The sequence below is a fragment of the Leucoraja erinacea genome, chromosome 1 (genome assembly GCF_028641065.1).
Source record: "Leucoraja erinacea ecotype New England chromosome 1, Leri_hhj_1, whole genome shotgun sequence".
Taxonomy (NCBI): Eukaryota; Metazoa; Chordata; class Chondrichthyes; order Rajiformes; family Rajidae; genus Leucoraja; species Leucoraja erinaceus.
This window is the reverse complement of record NC_073377.1, coordinates 102415527-102437821: the sequence shown is the minus strand read 5'-3', so window position 1 is coordinate 102437821 and position 22295 is coordinate 102415527. Positions and strand designations below refer to the sequence as shown.

Here is a 22295-nt window from a genome sequence, read left to right as displayed (position 1 = left end):
GTATTTTGGCTGTAGCCTGCACCTTATTATTTTTTAATCAGGATTATCTTACAAGTTATAACCTTCCTCCCCCTCACATACCAATGTTCTCTTGCTATATAAATGAATGAATATTACATTATTCACAACTTAGTTCAATATTATTCAACATAATCAAAATCAAAAATCATAATTCCTAAAAAAGGCAATCTGCACAACTAAAATACTGACAGGCATCTCTATCTCTATGTTACTGAAACTCTCATCTTGTTTGTTTGTCCGTTTGTTCGCCCGGTTTGCATTTGCACAAAAACGGTACACGAAAGCACTATAATTTTTGGCCCACCTTACTCACCATAGTCCTGTGATGTAAATTAAACGTTTCATTCAGATTGATGGTATATTTTACAAGTTATTGCCGTTTAAAACTTTAAAAAAACTAAAACAGCGCCGCCACTTGCCGTCTTTACTTGACAGGCGTCACAAAGGACACCCCACGGGACCTCGCACGCCTTGACAGGCGTCACAAAGGACACTACACCGGTCCTCAGCGTGGCCTTCGCACAATTTCACCCCGCCATATTTTTTTTCCCCGTCACTACGGCGAACCACGGGTGAGTTTCCTTCCATTTTAATTTCTGCCCCCAACCCCCCCGGGCCGGCGACCAGAGGCGGGGAGAGACTGTGCCCGATACCCACCTCCTCTCCCTCGCCAGGATGCTCGCCGCCTCCCCTCCCCGACAGCCCCCGCCTCAATCCCTCCCCCTCCCCAGGACGCTTCCCCCCCCCCCCACAAGCCCTCCCACTGCCCCGGCTCCAGGACGCTCGCCCCCCCCCGTCCCTGACGGTCCCCGACCTAAGCCCTCCTCTTCCCCCGGCTCCAGGACCTCATGCCCCCAACCCCCCCTGACCTCCCCCCGCCTCAAGTACAACTTCATTGCTGCCCTGCTGGAGAAAACGGGGCCGGCGGTGGTTTACATCGAGACCCTGAGGAGGTGAGGAGGGAGAGTGGGGGAGGAGGGGAATAGTGATAGGAGGGGAGTAGGGAGGGGAGAGGGGTTAAGGAGGGAGGGAGGGAGAGGTGAGGGAGGGAGTGGTGTTGGGGAGGAGGATAGGGGAAAGAATAGGGTGGGGGAAGAGGAGGGGGATGGAGTGCTGGGGGGTGATGGGGGATGGAGGAGGATAGGGGTAGGAAGAGGGATGGCGAGGCACAGTTGGGGAGGGGCAGTTGGAGGAGGGTCGCCGAGACTCGCATCAAAACGGGGATTTCTGGCGTCACAGCGGGAACCCCTCAGCCACGCCGGCGCAGTTGGAGGCTGTAGGCGAGTGCTGGAATATTACATTGGGGGAAACGGGACCCAACGGGTCCCACTTGGTCTAGTAAATATATAAAACATAAAATATTGAAAAAGGAGAACTGGAGTTTCAGATTTGAATTTAATTAATTGAGCACTTACACTAATCCAATATCTGTTAGATTAATTTCAATTTTGTACATAATAATAATAATAATAACTTTATTGATAAAGCACTTTAAACAACTGCAGTTGCCACAAAGTGCTGTACATGAGAACTCATGGACAAGAAGTTATAACAAACCATTAAAAACCGTAGTGCTGGACTATTAAAAATTGGACATTAAAAGCACTAAAAACGGGCAATGTCCAGCCGGGTCGAAAGCCAGAGAATAAAAAGTATATTTGAAAATGGACAGTGAGGGGGCCTGTCTGATGTGCAAAAGGTGTTCCAGAGTGAAACAGAAAAGGAGATCCCCTCTGAGCTTCCGCTTAGACCTTGGTACCTCAAGGAGCAGCTGATCAGCTGACCTGAGGCACCGGGCAGGAGCGTATGGGTGGAGCAGCTCAGAGAGGTAAGGCGGGGCGAGCCCATTCAACGATTTATATACACTTACCTTGAGATTATAATAATCAAACCCTTAAATATCTTCCTTACAGATAAGCAGTGACATGAACAAGCTTTATGCAATTCAAACAAACAACCTTAAAAATAACATTGTACCATGTTTTCAAGCTTAAGCATAAAATATTTTCAACATTCTATCACTGTTTATTGACCCATGAATTGAAATGCATGTCGGCCCATAACAATGTCTAAATGCCATAATTACATGCTTCAATTTGCAGCAACTGTGCTTGCTTAGCCTGCACTGCAATTTATTTTGATAACGCAACCTGACGTAAATGCTCCGAAAAATGAAAAGCTTGTCTAATTTCACATTCTTAAATATCTTACTTGTGAATTATGGTTAAATAATCTGAATTTATAATTTAAATATTTAAATAAGAGTCTAATGCCCTTGTTTGATCCCAAATGTTCATGCTTATTATCAAACAATATACTGTTCAGTGCATTATGATAAAACTGCTGGAAAAGTGGAGCATAATTTGGCACTGCTACAATAAAGTAATACATGTAGGCTGTGGGCCGAGCATCAAAAATGTGTCTAGAAATCAACTTTTGTGACCCATGTCTCGGAACTACATTAAATTTTGCACAGATTTAGATAAAATATAATTGAGAAGGAAGTCATAACTCGTCAGTGCCAAAAGTTGCACATGAAATTAGATCAAAAAAGCGCCATCTAGTGCCAATGCCCATATTACACAATTGGGAGCCTAATTCCGTGCTGCGGTCTCTTTAAACCGTGTGTGTGTGTGTGTGTGTGTGTGTGTGTGTGTGTGTGTGTGTGTGTGTGTGTGTGTGTGTGTGTGTGTGTGTGTATATATTATATATATTTATTTATTTATGGTGCAGTCGGTGGAGTTCAGTAAACGGGGGAACCCACAGGGACTGCCCTCACCCATTAATTAGGTAAGAGGATTTATTTGAGTGAGTGCCGCAGAGGTCCAGCTCCTGAACCAGCCTATTAATGGGTGAGGGCAGTTCCTGTGGGTTCCCCCATTTACTGAATTCCGCTGACTGCCAGTGTGCAGAGTGGGGCTGGGGCAGTGCCAGGCTGGGGGAAGGCCAAGGCATCTTCCACTGACAGGAAAATGCCTAACCCTAACCCACTCCCCTTCCAGAGTATCAGTATCAGTATATCTTTATTGTCATTTCCCGAGTACTCACATACCCAGAAGAAACAAAAAAACGTTGCTCAACCAGTGTCCATTCAGTGTGCAGTACAATAACAACAAATAAATAGAAATAAAAATACATATATCATGAACAAATTTAACTTTAAACACTCTACTCTCTACTAAACATCAACAGGCGTTCCGATCGACAGCTGCTGTGGTGTGTCCAGGTTGATGGTTGGTGCGCGATACTTTGGCAGGGGGCTAAGTCCGTTTATCAGTCTTATAGCCTGCGGGAAGAAGCTGAGGAGCATCCTGCTGGTTTTGCAACTAATGCTCCTGTACCTCTTCCCAGATGGCAGGATGGAGAATATGTGGTGCGATGGGTGGTAGGGGTCTTTGATGATGGAGATAGCTCTGTCGATACATCTCTTCCTGTATATGTCCAGCAAGAAGGGGAGTGGAACACCAATAATCCTGCTGGCGGTCTTCACAATCCTGTCAAGTTGGTGCCGTTCGTACGCCTTGCAGCTCCCAAACCAGGAAGTGATGCCGTTGGTTAATGTGCTCTCGATTGTCCCCCTATAAAAAGTTCGTAGGTGTGTAGTGGGGAGACCTGCTTTACGTAGTCTTCGGAGAGGGTGTAGTCGCTGCTGGGCTCTCTTGACCAGTGCTGTGGTGTTGGTTGTAGACATCAGGTCATCTGACAGGTGGAGTCCTAGGAACTTCACGCTGCTGACCCTTTCCACATCAGCTCCATCGATGTGCAGAGGTGTATGGTGTTGTTTTCCCGCCCTCCTGAAGTCAACCACCATCTCCTTAGTTTTTCCCACGTTGAGAATGAGGTTGTGGGATTTACACCATCCTGTGAGCAGCTCCACCTCCATCCTGTACGCCGACTCATCATTGTCACTGATGAGACCCACCACTGTTGTGTCATCAGCGAACTTGTTGATGAAGTTGTTATTGAGTCTAGCAGTACAGTCGTTTGTAAGCAGACTAAACAGCAGGGGGCTTAGGACACAGCCTTGGGGCGAGCCAGTGCTCACGGCTATGGTTTTTGATGTCCTACTGCCCACCCCGTCTGCTGCCGTTGTGATAGAAAGTTCAGGATCCAGTTACATGTGCCAGCGTCAACCCCCAATAGCTCCAGAGCAACCCACAGCTGGAGTTGGAGCCGCTTTGGGATCAGCTGCGGGCTCCGTACGTGTGCCCCGCAGCGCGTTCACCTCCGCCAGCATCTGGTGCTGATGAATGTGGGGAGCAGCACTGCCCTGCAGGCCGCCCAGTCTGCCTTCAGCACCCCCATAGCGCCGGCTCCGTCAGACCGCCTGGTCGCTTGCTGCAACACCACCAACTTGACAGGCCGACCGTCCCCTTGCAGCACCCACCGGAATCCCGGCCCAACTCTGACCACCCGCCGGAGTCCCGGCCTAATGCTCACCACCCGCCAGAGGCCCGGACAGAACGACCGCTCTCACCACCCACCGGTGGCCCGGCCCAACTCTCACTACCCACCGGCGGCCTGACCGATCCGCCACAGCATCCATCGGCGTACCGACAGGCCCGACCGACTGACCCTAATCCTAATTCTACATTTGTTATTTATCATTTTTATTTAACAGTTCACATCATAACTTTATAAAGATAAATCAATTGACAAACAAAATTATCAGCAAGGTGAGCATTACCTTTATTCCTTGGAAACCTTGCTATTGTATTGATGTAATGAAGAGGCACCCATGATCCCAGAGTCCTCGCTGCCTAGCGACCATAAAACAAAGCGCGGGATTGGTCAATTTGCGTCCGACCTCAATGTCAAACGTGCATTGATTGGGCAATTACTACTCAGAAAATGAGGTTTTTCTAATATTTCTTAAAAATGTGCAGGTTTTGGTCTTGACAGATTTCAGGTATGATTTATAAATTTTTACACAATATGTTAAAAATTCAGGTAGTTCTGTGAGTTGGGTCACAAACCTGAACGAAAAAGCTCCTCGGCCCACAGCCTAACATAGATTTTCAGGAATTCATTATACCCAATCTCAAAATGCAGATTTATCATATGGAATTTAAACACAAATTTTGGTTTTATCTTTTCCATTGCAGTTCTTTATGATCACATTGTTTCAATGAACAATCCCTGGCCAAGCTAACAGACAACTGAACTGACACCAATCTTCTGCTTACACTCTGCCACTCAGCCAAAAGTAACAGCAAGTTGGCATGAACTTACTCTGGAATTCTCTTTCTGATAAAAAAAACTTTCGTCAGAATGTAAACAACACACAAAAAATAACATGACATTTTCTAGACAGAATGTGAGCAAACATCCACCCAGACCAGAAATATATCAAGAGTGTTTTCAAGTAAATCCAAACTACACTTGCTGTCACTTTAAGACCAAAATTGTGATTATGGATTTTATATGAATTACAGGAAATCATAATTATATAAAGGTATAGATACATGCTATAAATTCCTTATAAGATTAGAGAGGAGCTTCTGTTAATCATGACAATTGTTTTAAACATCCATGACGAATGAAGTTAATGTTACCAAATGCATTTGCGTCATTGGTGAAAACGGATAAGGTTTAGACATAAACAATTTAAAATATTCACATCAATTAAATTAACTGGAAAATAGACCATTTTAAGATAATCTAGCAATCGAAACATACTTCTCTGTTTTGAAGAATATTGCACATCCATCTACATGCTTCCTTTCCTGTTCGGACACGAGTTTGGCACGAGATTTGGGACAGAAGAACCCATCATAGCCTCGTTGTTTCAACTCGGGCAAAAAGAGGTTAAAGTATTGCTCCGTTTCTACTTCCTATTGAAGAAACAGAAACATCGATCTTACACATCTATCAAGACAGAAAAAAGTTAAATGGCAAACAGCTTGAATCATTTTTTATTTTTTTTTAATTTAATTTTTATAAATGGTGCTTCTGTGCTGGAAATCAGACAGAAACCCCATCCCTCCCTGCTGCGAGGAGAACGAAGGGGGGGGGGTTGCAGAGAAACACATCAAAGAGTATGTGATGAGAGACTGAAGCACCTGGGCGGTCTGCGAGCACAGACGAGATGCTGCAAGAGTGCCAACAAAAGGCAGAGGGTTCACTCTACAAAAGTAGAAGTGCAAGTCTTTTTTTTTAAACCACAGGAGGATACTTACCTGCGAGTGTTTGCAATGTAGGATTAAAGAGCCTGTCCCATTTGCGCGATTTTTTTTGGCGACTGCCGGCACCAGTCATATTTGCGGAATGTCGCCGAAAATGTTCAACATGTTGAAAATCCAGCGGCGACCAGAAAAAGGTACGACACTTTGGGCGACTACTCACGACCAAACAGACATATCGCCTGTATGGTCGTGAGTAGTCACCCAAAGAGTCGTTCCTTTTTCTGGTCACGGCTTGATTTTCAACATATTGAACATTTTCGGCAACGTGCTGTGACTATGACTGGTGCCGGCAAGTTGCGTGTGGGACAGGACCTTAAGGCCATGAAAAACAATCGACACCAAGAAGGAAACCAGTCGTATATGTATGAAGTAAAAAACATCCCTAATGTAAAAGTCTTAACTTCAACCACCGTCAAGAATTTGTCTAGGTAACAGACACAAAAGAAAATGTAGAAGACAGGAGGAGTAGGCTATTCAAAAACTTTGGGTCTGTTTCAAGATTCAACACAATCATAGCCACTTCAGTTGGCCTTCTCCCAACATCCCTTAATCCCCAAATATCTGTTGATACCTTCCTTCCAAACGTATCCAATTTAATTGTTCCCAGCTAAATGATTCACTGCATTGCATCTGCAAATTATTTACAATTTCACCAATCTGTCTACACTCTCACTTTCTTCATCTCCATATTTTTGGTTTCAATATACCACAGACCAGGCCATGAAAACACCCAGAAAAATGCAGTGGCCACAAAACTGGCAATTGAGGGATGCCAATGTGTACTCTGCAAGTTTAGACAACCCTTTCAGCATTATCTTCTGCCCCTGTCCCCTGGCCATCGTCTATTCACATTGGGGGTGCTCTTTTAATTGCCACAGAATTTAATTTCCCACTACATACAATGCACAATTTAAAAAATATATATCTTCTGTAAATTTACCTGCAATCAACTACGCCGTTCAGGACAACCATTGGTCACTTCAAAGAACTGAAGTTAATCAAACACAGATTACTTTCAATAAATCATTAATTTTGACCTGGATTCTAAAATTCTCACTATCAATGTACTACCAAGCAGGTTGGCTGATTCCCTCATTTCCTCTTTAACAATAACTACATTTATAGTTGTTCAATCATGTGCCCTCATTCACACTGAATATGGCCAGTTCTGGAATCTCTTTCCTTATTTCCACAGCAACTGAAAATGCACCACATTCACATTATTTTATCTTTCTAACTTGATTGCAGCCACTTTTAAATTATTTCTTTAAATTGAATTACCTCCCAGAACTGCTGGAAACCTCTAGCTTTTTGGAAGCTGATGCAAATTGCACTGGTATTTTGTACATGCCCTCTGCCTTTACAAGGTGACAATCTTTTGATGACCACTCTTCCTTTCCTATTCTTTAAACTGTGATTATTTTTGTAGAAAAATATCTGCCTTCAAAGAAATAATATTTTTGAATATCATGAGAGACGGTTTATTGGGTGGGAAAATCCATTTTCTATTTCTTTAATCTGTAAAAATTGGCACACACTAGAGTTGTAGCTGCTTACAATGACATTTAGATATTTTACCTGATTTACCAAGGAGTGAACAAATACTCCACAGTATTCAAAAGAGGGTGAAGATGGCTTTGTTCCGTGAATTAGTTGCCGAAAGACAACAATGGAAACAATCTCTCAAAATCTTTATAGTTACCAATGGCAGAGGTGGATCAATTGTCAAGGCAAATTTAAATGTTTTAGGGTAGGTGGAAATGTTTAGCTCAGTTCTATACCATATCCAATTCTGGTACTATTTTATTTTATTGTTTGCCATTAAACCTTGGACAAAACCCAGAAGGAAGGCAAAGTCAAACAAAGCAGTACCACATAGGCAGCCTTTGTAGAATAAACCAATAATTATTTGTTACAGGAGAGACAATTGAACAAGTAGCATGTTCTAAAGTACACCTGCAAGCTGCATAAACCACAATCTGTTCTCAAATTGATGACTTGGCACTTAATTCAAGTGAACAGGGATGAAGTTGCGGACACATAAATGCCCAAGTTAACTAGATGTTGACAGCTCAATTTTGTCATTTTACATCATGTTACTTGTGGTTCCCAATCTTTCCTTGTGCTTATTTGAACCACTCCATTAAAGTTCCTTGCCCCCCCCCATTTTATAGAGTTTTATCTATCGTCTGCAAATAATCTGTTATTGCTCATCCACATGCTGTATGCAATGAGCAAAATAGTTCACTGATTAAAAATATAAAGTAAACCTTTTTTTCAATCCCATCAAAATTAAAGCTTTTCACCAAACTGTCTTTCCCCATGGTATCTCTGAAACTGAAGCAGACATTTCATAACCTTTAACAACAAACAATCTGTTTGGAGAGATTCAGCAGGGTCCAGCAGAATTGGTGGGGAGAAAAAAAATTGACATTTTGGACCAAATTGGACGATTTGCAACAAGAACAATTTGATTGAAATCCTGCACCTGGACTGAGAATGCAATGGGAAGAATGAAGTTGAAAGGGGAAGACAGGAGCCAGTAAGTGGTGGTGGACTGAGGACAGTTGATGGATGATGGGCAGAATGAGGCAGGTGGGGGAGGGGGAGCTGCAAGGCAGGTGGACAAGAAAGTCTTTAAAAAAAGGCAGAAGAAGCCAGGTAAGAGGAAGGCAGGGTGAAGTGAGAGACCATTAGGAAGGGAGTAAGTGGGAATTCAAAAGCTACCATTGCTGAAATAATGAGGATAACAGCAAATAATGAGAGAAGTGGGAGAGAAAATGAGATGGGGGATAGGAAATGTGATGGGCGCTGGGGGGTGTTAGAGATTGATTGGAAAGGGGAAAGCATAGCAGGTAAATATGAAATTAGAAAATCTAATGTTCATAGCATTGGGTTGTACCAGGTGGAATGATGTTGTTGTTCCTCAGCCTTCACCTAACGCCATCTGCCCATCATCTTTTACCCTTCCTCAGCCAACTAGCTTCACCAGCTAGTCCCAGTCTCACCATTTGCCCTCTCTTCTTCGTACCGTCTATCTTCCCCTTTCACTCTCAACCCCGATGCAGGGTTTCAACCAAAACATTGAGATTTCTTCTATCTCCTTACCACCCCAACCCACTGATGCTTCTTGACTTCCTCCAGCAGATTGTGTTGCTCCAGATTCCAGCACCCGTAGTGTCTTGTGCTTCAATTCGTAACCTTGGTGCATGTTCTCACCCCAGGATTAACTTTAGACTACATATTCTGCAAATGCACATTGGCTCCCAGTTAAACTCATCTTAATTTATTTTTTTTTACCCTGCATAACATATCTCTAATTAGAATTAGTCCTAAAACCTTTCAAGGGATTAACACTCCAATTCTAGCTATTTCGTCACTGGCTCCCCAACTATGACTTCTTTGCCAAGGTCCTGAAGAATGGAAGGCTTCAAACTGTACATATTTATTTTCTTCTTCTGCTCACTAAAACAACACAACTACAGTTTAATAGTCATAATGTCACCTTAGTCAGCATTGTATTTTGTTTGATAAATCATATGAAGCTACTTGAAAAGGTAAGCTACATTTGACAAGCAAGCATGGTAATTTCATTTTTCTAGGAAACAATATTTGCAATGGCTTTGAAAGACAATGTTAAAAATACGAGGGAGTTGCGATTATGGATATGCATGTACACAAGTTTCACTTCCCGGCTTCATCCCGCTGTAAACAGAATTGGAAACAGAAATAAAACATGTGCAACACAACCCATCACACTTCCCCCAATTCTTTTTTTCTCTCGCCATTCGGTGCAATCAAGGTCACTATCTGAACTCAGACCTCTAATTGGGGATTTGAACACAGGGTACTGTGGTGTTTAGACCAATCTATCAAGCTATTGAGGGATATAGAGCTCCTTCCTCAATGTGTATAACTTTTATTTATTTAGTGCTTGCAGGGAGGGATAATATTTGTTTATATGTGCATCTGGCTACCTGAAGGCTTAGGATGTCTGCATCACAGTTTACGATTTCTTCCATGATTCCTTTTTTCCTGTACTCCCAGTTCAAAGCCCAGGATGGGCAGTAGCCGTACAGCTGTCTTGTGGCATACTTGTCACATAGAACATTATAACACATGACAGTGAACAATGCTGTAAAGAAAATCCATACATCATTAAAAGGAGTAAACCATCATCAGTTTAACTAACATAGGGATCACACTGGATTTGATGGATTTATGAACAAACAAAATAAAGCAACCAATGCAGAAAAAAGACAAAAGTGCATGGACATCACGTATGGATATCAGTGGCTCAAAAAGCACGAGGATAACTTAACAAATTTTCAAAATATTGATAGGAAAATACATAAGCATGTTAACTTAATTAATAACCAAACTTTATTAGTGTGACGAGATTAAATACAGAATAAGTATTTTTGTTGAACTTTCCAATTAAAAGCAATGCTATCAATGTAAAACGTTTAGACCAGGTGTCAACTTCTCTACATTGGTGAGACCAAGTGCAGGCTTGGCGATCGCTTCGCCCAACACCTCTGCTCAGTTCGCAATAACCAACCTGATCTCCCGGTGGCTCGGCACCAATTCCCCCTCCCATTCCGAAACCGATCTTTCTGTCCTGGGCCTCCGCCATTGCCAGAGTGAGGCCCAGCGCAAATTGGAGGAACAGCACCTCATATATACCTCAGCGGTATGCACGTTGACTTCTCCAATTTCAGGTAGTCCTTGCTTTCTCCCTCCTTCTCCTCCCCTTCCCAGCTCTCCCACAAGCCTGCTGTCTCCGCCTCTTCCTTATTTTTTCCCCCGCCCCCCCCTACATCAGCCTGAAGAAGGGTCTCGACCCAAAATGTCGCCTATTCCTTCTCTCCAAAGATGTTGCCTCATCCGTCGAGTTTCTCCAGCATTTTTGTATACCTCAGAGCAGATGTAAGACGTGTTCAATAATGGTGAAGTTCCCTTAATGCTGTAGTTATGCACTTGAGAGAACCCAAGAAAAAGCACCATTATTTATACCATTTTTATTTTTGATACAACACATCAAAAGCTTTGCACGATTTGGTGCCTCTCCCATTTGCGATTTCAACAAGGATTTAAAGGAATTAGTTTCAGTGGGCTTTAAAAGACCAAATCCTTGTATTCCCTCTGAATTGCTGAAAATACTCATTCTTGTTGATGTATTATCCATTGATTCTAACTCTTTCACAACATTGTACTTGGCTGCTCATTGATAAGTTAACACTGTATTTAACTATGGAGCTAGAGAGCCCTGTCTATTTAGGTTTAACAGGAATAAATAGTTATCACTTCAAAATAGTCAGTGCATCCGTTCATCTGCAAAAGAGCAGATTCTCCACTGCATCCCCGGTTGAGAACAACTCACTCTAAACATATCAAGACTATTTTGGTAACTCCTTACCTAGAAATAGATCTGCACTATTAAAAGCCTGCTGTGGACTTACTGTGCAGTTTTGTGCCGACTGCCACACAATACTGTATACCAGCTGCTGAAAAACTGAGACTGACTGGCCACTGTGCACTTAGTTATGCATCAGAGAGCTTGGAGAATCGGGGGTGGGGAGAGTGGAGGCAAGAAAGAGGTGTCAGGTTCTAGGGAAGATGTGACGTGTAGACAATTAAAGAGGATCTACCGGGGCTGGGCCAACAACGTGACCAGCTTCAGATGATCTGACAATATAATCTAATTTCTCAGTCAATACGTCGCAAGAAATAATGTCGCCCCATGGACAGTATTCACCATCCTCAATTCCAGAAGTGGTTCAATTCAACCCATAAATGTTCATAATCATGTTCCTTTGTAGCTACAAGCAAATTTCAGGCACACAGTGACGTGCAAAAATAACAGTTGGTTTTTAGTGTGATTTTCTTGGTCTCTATTGTGACTAATTTTTCACTGTGCTAATATTAGCCCAGTGAAGAAATCGGTTAAGCACATCTGTGGAAGAGGGGGGAATGAGGGGGGAAAACATTGTAAGAGCTACGGTTGAAACATGAAAGTAAATGGTTTATAGTTCTTCGAGGTACTTCTTTAAGAGAAAAAAGAAGAAACCTATGAGAACAACAAACTTGAACAGGAAGAGCATGACATTTGTGCGGTAAATTAAAATATGAATCTGACATTATGGTTTATTAAGTATCAGATGACTTTATAACACACCAGAATAGCAGAGAAATTTGATCAATATAGTAATCCAATAAGTTATTAATTTGCCAAATACAACAGCAGGTCTTAATTTTTCAAGGTCTAATGTTCATCTGGCATTAATTTTGAACATTAAGCTGCTATTTCAAGTCATACATAAATATTAAATTGAAATGGCAGCCAGCATTGTCAGAGACCCACACCCTGGCCACTCTTATTTCATTCCTGCCATCAGGAAGAAGCTGCAGGAGTCTGGAAACTGAAATGGCTAGGTTCAAGAGCAGCTTCTGCCATACAATCATCGGGCTATTAAACACTACAATCTCCAAATTACATATTGACGTGGTCATTGTTTTAGTCTTTGCACAATGCTGAACATTTTGTGTTGTTTAGTATGGTGTTTCCAGAGAACTACAGTGCCCTCCATAATGTTTGGGACAAAGACCCATCATTTATTTATTTGCCTCTGCACTCCACAATTTGAAATTTGTAATAGAAAATATCACAGTATTAAAGTGCACATTGTCAGATTTTAATGAAAGCCATTTTTATACATTTTGGTTTCACCATGTAGACATTAAAGCAGTGTTTATGCATAGGCCCCACATTTCAGGGCACCATAATGTTTGGGACACAGCAATGTCATGTAAATGAAAGTAGTCATGTTTAATATTTTGTAGCATATCCTTTGCATGCAATGACTGCTTGAAGTCTGCGATTCATGGACATCACCGGTTGCTGGGTGGCTTCTCCGGTGATGCTCTGCCAGGCCTGTATTGCAGCCATCTTTAACTTATGCATGTTTGGGGGTCTAGTCCCCTTCAGTTCTCTCTTCAGCATATAAAAGGCATGCTCAATTGGGTTTAGATCAGGTGATTGACTTGGCCACTCAAGAATTGACCATTTTTTAGCTTTGAAAAACTCCTTTGTTGCTTCAGCAGTATATTTGGGATCAGTGTCTTGCTGTAGAATGAGTTTTGAGGTACTTGTTTGAACTGGAGCAGATAGGATGCGTCAATACACTTCCAAATTCATTATGTTACTGCAATCACCAATTGTATCATCAATGAAGATAAGTGAGCCAGTACCTTCAGCAACCATACATGCCCAGGCCATAACACCCCTACCACCGTGTTTCATAGATGATGTGGTATGCTGTGGATCTTGGGCAGTTCCTTCTCTCCTCCATACTTTGCTCTTGACATCACTCTGATATAAGTTAATCTTCATCTCATCTGTCCACAAGACCTTTTTCTGCAGAGCAGCAACGTCTGCAGAGAAAATGCAGATAAAAATGTGCAAGCACCACATTGAGATAGATTGCCAGTGGTGGGGGAGTGGGAATACATCCTTACGTTTCGAGAGGCCTGTTCAAGAATCTGATGACAGTGGGGAAGAAGCTGGCTTTGCAACTGGTGGTATGTGCTTTAGGCTTTTGCACATTCCACCCAATAACAAGAGGAAAGGAGAGGAATTGACCAAAATGCATATGGTCCTTGATTACGTTGGCTGTCTTCCTGAGGGTGCGAGGTGCAGATAGCCTGGGTCAATGTGTAAATGGATAAGGTACTTTAAAATAAAGTAAAGGATTTATGCATCTACAAGGCCTGTTAGCCTTTTTCTGTAAGAAGCCACAAGATGCAAGCTGGTGCCAGGAAGTCTAGATCCCAGATCGATATATCAGATAAGGTGAGGTCCAGATATCCTCCCAATTGTTAAAATTTATGAGGACTCTGTAAAGAAATTCAAAGGTGTTGTATGTGCATTGTCTTGATTGGATAACGGCAAAGGGATTGTAAATAATGTTAATATTGTTGCAAGATAGTTGTACTGCCGCTTAATGATTGGCTGAAGTGTGAAGCCCTGGCTAGATTGTTTATACTGCCTGGGGAAATGTTGCATTATTCAGTTAGCTGACTACTTTCCAGAAGCTTCTGTAGAAACATTGTATTGGGACTCTTTGTAATTGGGTTGGGGAACTGTCAATAATACTTTGGTGTAATCGATATGTGCGATTGGCTTGTAAGGGGCGCCAGCCCTATGTAGTTTGGTCCTGCAGGGTTCGTGACCTATAAATGGTAGCCCCACCAGGATCGTTGTCGCTCATCTGGAGGGACGCTTAGGACTACGTGATCTTTTGGAAGTGTCTGCTTGCACGAGGCTGAAGGGCTTGGCCAGGCAGAGACAAGGATCGAACCCGCGGTGGTTGGGTATCGTATGGGGGATTTGTTGTCCGTTCAAAAAATAAAGCTTAGTGGTCCAGTGCTTGACTCAGTGTTTTACTGAACTAGACTAAGGGGGGTAAGCTTTAGGGGCGTAATTACAAATGGAAGACTGTTTGCTTGATGTATTTGGCAACAAGCACAACTTTACAGTTTCTTGCAATCTTGGGCAGAGCAGTTAACAAACCAAGCTGCAATGTATCCTTATAGAATGCTTTCTGGTTCATCTCCAGAAATTGATAAAGTCATTTGAGATGTATTTTTTCCTTAGTCTTCTAAGTACTGGCCATGGTGTGCTTTCTTGGCTGTAGCATCAGTATAGTTAGACCAGAACAAATTGTTAGTGATATGTCTCGGAACTTGAAGCTCTTGACGATCTCAGTTCAACACCATTGATGTACAATGGGGCGTATACTTTACTTCAATTCAACACTGTTGATGTACACTGGGGCGTATACTTTAATTCAATTCCTGAAGTTGACAACTAGCATTTTCACATTGTTGTCTTGACACCACATTACATCTCTTTCCTGTATGCCATCTCATCATTGTTTGAAATTCAGCTTACTAGGGTGGTGTCATCTGCAAACCTGCAAATGAAGTTGGAGCAGAATTTGGCAAAAGAGTTGTTGGTGCATATGGAGTATAGTAAGGGGCTTAGAACGCAGTCTTGTGGATTGCGGGTGCTGAGAATGACCTTGGCAAATGTATCTTTGCTTATCCTTACTGACAGTGGCCCAAAGGTTAAGAAGTCAAGACTCCAGTTGAAAAAGGGTTTACTAAGTGCTAGATCCAGGAGTTTGGGGATGAACTTGGTTGGAATTATGGTGTTGAAAGTGAAACTATAGTCATGAATATGTCTTTGTAGATGTCCTTGTTTTATCAGGATGTTCCAGGGATGTGTAGGGCCTGAGAAATGGTATTTGCTGTGGAATTGCAGTGGTAGGCAAACTGCAATGTCTGGAAAGCTGGAGCATTTTATGCTGGCGGATGTCAGCCACCAGGTGAAGTAATTAAGGTATTTTTGCTTCCTTTTCTTTGTCACTGGAATGCTTCTGGTCACCATCTGAAACAGATGGGAACCTAAGAATGCAGAGGAAAGAGGTTAAAGATGTCTGCAAAAACTTCTGCCACATAGTTTCTTTATGTGGATTTATTTTCATTGTATTGAGCTAGTTGGGGAGGGATGCAGACTGCCCGACTTCACTTTGCAGCCCATTATGGCATTCAAACTTTGCTGAAATTGACCAGTTATTCAGAGTTAAAGAGGGAACTGCAGATGCTGGAGAATCGAAGGTTACACAGAAAAGCTGGAGAAACTCAGCGGGTGCAGCAGCATCTATGGAGCGAAGGAAATAGGCAACGTTTCGGGCCGAAACCCTTCTTCAGACTGCAGAGTTCAGAGTTTTTGGCTTGGCCTTTTCTCTTGGCCTCCTCAAAGGGCTGGCAAAGGTCATATATGAATTTCTTGTACAGGAGAGGATTGTCCCACAGACTTGGCCTTCACTATTATGTGGCTCAAGAGTTTGGGGAACACTTGGATTTTCTTCTCTGGCATACAGTCCTCTACATACTTACTGAAGAAGTCTGTGACAGCGGTGGCATATTCATTCAGGTTGGTCACACAGTCCTTAAATATGGACCAGTTCCACCAACTGACCTCAACGCGTTCCAGGCCCACCAAGATGTAGAGCTGCCTATTTCCTTCGCTCCATAGATGCTGCTGCACCCGCTGAGTTTCTCCAGCTTTTTTGTGTAACCTTCGATTCTCCAGCATCTGCAGTTCCCTCTTAAACAAGATGTAGAGCTCTCCTTCCGCTTCTGCTTTGTTCTATGATGAGGAATCCTAGTGACGACTTATTCTCCCGTCTCCTACATTTCTCCTCGTCTTGCATTGCCTTAGCTTACATCCTAACAGTATGAAAATTGAATTCTCCACTTTTAGGTAACCCCCAACAACAGCCCCACACTCTCCTTTCTTCTAATTTTTGTCATTTTGTCCCCCAACTCAAAGCAATCACAGAATCTCAACTTTCCTCAGAGCAACGCTGTTCCACTGTCAGTACTGGACAATCATGCTTCAGTTTCTGCTTGTAAGCAGGGAGTCAGATTCATCAAAATGCAGACAGTGGTAGGCTTCTTTCATGGTTGTGTGACAGTGGTTGGCGGTGTTTGGGGCTCTAGTGGCACAGAAGACTTATTGTAGTATTTTGGTAACATACTCTTGAATATAGAGTATTCAGACGAAATCCCCAGCTATGAAGAATAATGCTATGGCGTCCAGGCTACCCATGTTATTGCAGATTTTGGTTATAGCAGACATGGCGTCCCCACAGTAATCAGATACCGTCTCTTTAAGAAAACAGGCTGCCAGTTACACTGCAGGAAGCTATAGAAATTAACATGCAATTGCTTCAATCGACACTTGTGCAATGATACTCCATGAAACAATATAACAAACAGCCTTTAGTATTTTTAGCCTGCTGTAACAAAAATATATTTTTAACAGTTAAAAAGACTGTTTGATAACAATTTGTTTCACAGAGGTGACTGCTGGTGCTTGGAATGAATCCATTACTCAGTTGTCTTACAGCTTTTCACTGTACCTCGGTACACGTGACAATAAACTAAACTGCGGCAGATAATTGGCAATAACAGACACCATTCCCCGCTATGGTCCTAATATTTATGTTCTGCAGTGGTTGATAAGACCAACATATATTTTAGGTTATGAACCAAGAAATCTCAAAAGCCAATGAGAAGGTATATTTCCCCTAAGGATGCTTTTAGAACATCCTTGATGCTTGGTTTTATCATCCTAAAAGCCTTTACCTTTAGACTTTAGAGATGTTTTCAAGAGAGTGTTAGATTTAGCCCTTAGGGCTAACAGAATCAAGGCATATGGGGAAAAAGCACGAACAGGGTACTGATTTTGGATGGTCAGCCATGATCATAATGAATGGGTCAATGGGACAAATAGCTTAATCCTACACCTATTTTCTATATACAACATGAAAGGGTTCCTCGGTCCACACTGACTGGTAGTCACCCCATACACTAGCAGTATCCTAGACACTAGAAACAATTTATAATTTACAGAAAACAATTATCTTACACACCTGCGAGTCTTTGCAATGTGGGAGGAAACCAAACAGGCAAAGAAAACCAAGCAGTCACAGGGAGAATATACAAACTCTGTACAAACAGCTTCCTTAGTCATGATCGAACCAGGGTCTCTGGCGCTGTATGCAGCAACACTAGCGCTGGGCCACTGTGCCGCCTTCTGTATTGTCCCTTGTTTAGCTGTGACAAGTGTTGCAGTATTTGTTTTGGGAGTCTGCAGTCAGGAATGCAAATAATATGACCAGCTAATTATGAACTGGCTCAGTGTAATTTATAGAAAGGATGTTCGACTGGGAGGAAAATTATGCCAGCGCTTCTCCAATCTCTGCTCTATCTTCCTCAGCAAAATTGAATGCACCTCATCAAGTCAGTCTAAGCATGACCAGGCACGAACAGTCTTACCTGGTCACAAAACATCGCATCACGAGTTAAGAGAGTGCAGCAGCGTTTGCAGTTTCTGCACCGGATGAGAAGAGCTCACCTACCCCATCCCGTCCTCACCACTGCAAAGCCTCCGACTGGAAGTCCGTGCAGAGAGTGGTGAGGACGGCTGAAAAAATCATCGGGACTTCTCTTCCTTCAATCCGGGACATTGCGTGCAAACGTTGCTTGTCCAAGGCCAACAGCATTATAAAAGACCCCACACATCTCCATCATGGACTGCTCACTCTGCTACCCTCGGGCATAAGGTATCGTAGTATAAGGAGCAGAATGGCCAGGTTTTGCAACAGCTTCTTCCCACGAGCCATCAGACTCTTGAATTCCATATAATGCGCCGCAACAATTATCAATTTTACCTATTTTATCTTTTTACCGTTGCACGGTGAGCCGGATGCAATGAAATTACGTTCAGATTTGCATTTGTTGGTGTCTTTTTGAATGACAATAAAGTCTTTGATTGATTGATTGATTTCTAGTATTTTGCCATTCATTTTACACACCACCCTTTACTTCTTCCATCTCTCCACTGACGCATCCTCTCCTTTATGATAAACTGAAAAGTACTAATTTAACATTTGAACTAAACCTTCTTCCTTCCCATTACCTTCTTTATCCTAATTGGTTAAACTCTCCCCTACTGTGTACCAACTACACGTGTGCAGTTTGCTTTGGTTTCCCTTTCTCCTCGTAACGTCTCTTTTCCATTTCAGCTAAATGTCTTCAGCCTGTCTCTCAAACTATTATTTACGTGATAGGCATTCCAAGGGACCTACCGTTCACTGTACATGTATTACCCTGGTTTGGCTAACTAAAATGTAACACCTTATACTTACCTGAATTAAACTCCATCAGTCAATCCTCGGCCCACATTCCCAGATAATCAACATCCAATGTTGTTTTTAATAAACAACTTTGCGAACTACAATACTATCGATTTTAGTGTCATCTGCAGACATTCTTATGTTGTTGTGTACATCATGTTAGCAAACCTACTTTTTTTTAACCTTCAACAATAATTTAATCACTGTTGGAATAACTGAATATTCCAACTTCCACCTCCCCCAAATATAGATATCACAGTCCATGAAATTCCAGCAGACCTGCTCCTCCATTTACTCATTACTGCCCTTTGGCTTGTAACACTGTACGGCCTGATAACTTTGTCTTAGCATCTTAACTCTAATCTAACTGCTGCACTTGACTTAAGGACAGCTTCCTCCATATTTCTTGCTCTCACTGCCCATGCCTTTTTAAAACACTCCCTCAATCTATGCCTTGTCTTTAAAATAATTTGTTGAAAGGCATGTCAAGAGTGTTCCATTCCTTACCCTATCTTAGCATTTATCACAGATATCCTAGCCTTGATGACCCTTCACTAGTATATTTTCTTACACTTAGAGTCATAAAATCATACAGCACAGAAACAGCCCCTTCGGCACAACTTGTCCATGTCCACCAAGATGCCCCATCTACTCGAGTCCCACCTGCCCTCTTTTGGTCCATATCCCTCTAAACCTTTCTTATCCATACAGACTGTGCAGACTGATTTCCATATGACATTTTTTTATGCCGACTTAACCAGACCATAGATACTTTCCTCCAATTCCCTTTGCAGTAACAAGCATGTAGCCAGTTTCAGCAATATTGGTAAACTGTATTCTGAATAAAGAGATATAAGCTGGCAGACAACTGCAGCATTGAGGAAGCACTACCTTGTAAGAGATATCATCAATCACGTGATATTAAATTTGATATGTTAAGCCTGCCTGCCCCCAGAGATACACATTAGAACCCAAAATACATTGTTTCAAAGAGAACCATACCCTACAATTTGCTTCACACATTCAAAATCAACATTCATAATAACTGGTCACTATCTCATTGCAGTTTGTGGGAGCTTGTTGTAAACAAACGACTGCCATGTTTCAATAGCGATTCAAAAATACAAAACTGTCGACAGCTCCAACACAGCCAGAGACCTCGGAAACACTCTATAAATGCAAATCCCTCTTTCAATTCTGAACTGCTGACATAAAAATACTTTTAATTAATCAAATTCATAAAAAAATTATTAATATAATATAATTTAAAAATGCATGATAGCTCTTTCACATTACTCCTGCAATCAGGAATTCATAGATTCATAGTACAGCAAGTATTCAATTCACTTTTAAAATAATCCAAGTTTACCAAAGTCACTATACCATATATTTACCTGTTGGCAAGACTTCGTCTCTTTCCTTCAATGTGACCCATGGTCGCTGAGGCAGCTGCTCTGGGTGAACTTGAGAGAAAATAAAAGCTCTTTAAAAATACAGGATTTTTACATTTTATCCATGCTTTGGCAACATCAGGATTGTAACACAACCAGCAATACATTTCTAAAATATTCAGTAGAAATTGCAAAAACAAAACCTTGCTCGTACTGCTTTGTTTTTCCCCCTGATGTTTTTCAAAGACATCCATGCATAATGTGGTCTAATGTCTTGGTGAGAAGGGAAAATCGAAAGCAATTATTTATCAAGCCTCAAACAACAGTTTATATATGTCTGTTTTTTACAACCCATTTTAAACTGAAATATTTACAATGTGATAGTGCTGGAGAAGGTGCAGCAGATATTCACCAGGATATTGCCTGGGGTGGACACAAAATGCTGGAGTAACTCAGTGGGTCAGGCAGCATCTCCAGAGAAAAATAATGGGTAATGTTTCGGGTCGAGACCCTTCTTCAGACTGAGAGGGAAATCACTGCCTGGGGTGAATCATTTTAGTAATGAGAGAATGGAGAGGCCTGGTCTGTTTCCGTGTTGTGGACAAGGTTAGGAGAGGAAATTATTGATATACATAGCATTGTATAGAATTGGGGGTGTAGAGAGTGTATAATGCAGGAAAGGTATCAGAAATAAATAAACAAGAGAACATAGATTTGGGGGACTGATAGAGAAACATTTTAGACCAAAGAGCAGCAAGTACCTAGAATGTCCCGCTGAAGAGAGTGGTAGAAGCAAAGTCATTAATAGCATTTAAGCAGGGATTAGATGAGCACTTGGATCACCAACGCAATGAAGGCTACGGTCAACTACTGGAAGATGGCATTAATACGGATGGGTGCCCATGAGTCAGCGTGGATGCGATGGGATGGCTGACATGTTCCCATGCTGTATGACTATGATTCATAAATAAGGTATACTAACTTTAAAAATAAATCCAAAATATTGCTATAGACATTTATTTATTTATATAGACATTTATAGACGAGATGCATTTCGTTGTCTCTGTACTGTACACCGACAATGACAATTAAAATTGAATCTGAATCTGAATCTTATTACTATTGATATACCTGCTAAATTGTCAAGCATGTAGTTCAGTAGCTTCCTTGTTCCATCTGGTTCTTGATAGAGGTTCAATATATCCTGTGACAAAGGATTACCTATCACCAGAAAAATATTGATATCCCATTAAATTCTATATGTTGAAAATGTGATCGTTGACTCATGACTAAAAGTGAAATTAATTGTATTTTTAGCTCCCTGAGAATTTTTTTTTAATTTTTTTTTTTTTTTAAATCGCTACCCAATAGGCAAGGGGAATAATGTACCAAAAATCTGAAAGGAGCATTCGCTTGATCATAGTTAGCAAAAACCTGAGCCGTCAGTGCGAATCCCCAACCTCCACCCCCAAAAAAAAAATCAGAATTGGCATTTTGACTGAAGAATCAGAGGACAGACAAAGGTAAAAAAAAATAAAAATTGTTTTTAATCGCAACAAAAAAGTGAATCAACAACACAATACATTTAGTGAAACAATGACATGCCTCTCTAATCTCCTGGATGTTTGATGCCTATACTTCTTGTATTCAGATTTAACATTTTTAATCAAATTGAAATGAGACAGACTCCAAAAGCAAGGCAAACATTAACTTGTACCCTTTCTATGGCCAAAAGCATACAGCACAAAATGTGTCAAGATTATTTTCATTTCTCTACATTTCTTGAATATTTCTCATATTGCTATAAACTATAACTGTTGTGAAATAACACAGGTTACAGCAGTAAATCCTTGCTACAGGGAGATCTGCTATAGAACTTGCTTGCATAATGCTAATTAGACGCAACACAATGGGCGAATTAGGGAACA

The 22295-nt window shown here is 41.7% G+C and overlaps 1 protein-coding gene across 3 annotated transcripts in view; it reads right to left on the bottom strand.

Moving 5' to 3' along the window:
- The window catches only part of cnot6l (CCR4-NOT transcription complex, subunit 6-like), a 74804-nt gene that overhangs the window by 17809 nt on the left and 34700 nt on the right, over positions 1 to 22295 (bottom strand). For all 3 annotated transcript variants that reach the window (XM_055640314.1, XM_055640331.1, XM_055640322.1), the window contains 4 exons: positions 21499 to 21588; positions 20371 to 20439; positions 10184 to 10341; positions 5701 to 5855 (listed from right to left, as the gene is read on the bottom strand). In XM_055640314.1, coding sequence (XP_055496289.1) covers positions 5701 to 5855; positions 10184 to 10341; positions 20371 to 20439; positions 21499 to 21588 — 472 coding nt within the window. The remainder of the gene's footprint in view (positions 1 to 5700; positions 5856 to 10183; positions 10342 to 20370; positions 20440 to 21498; positions 21589 to 22295) is intronic.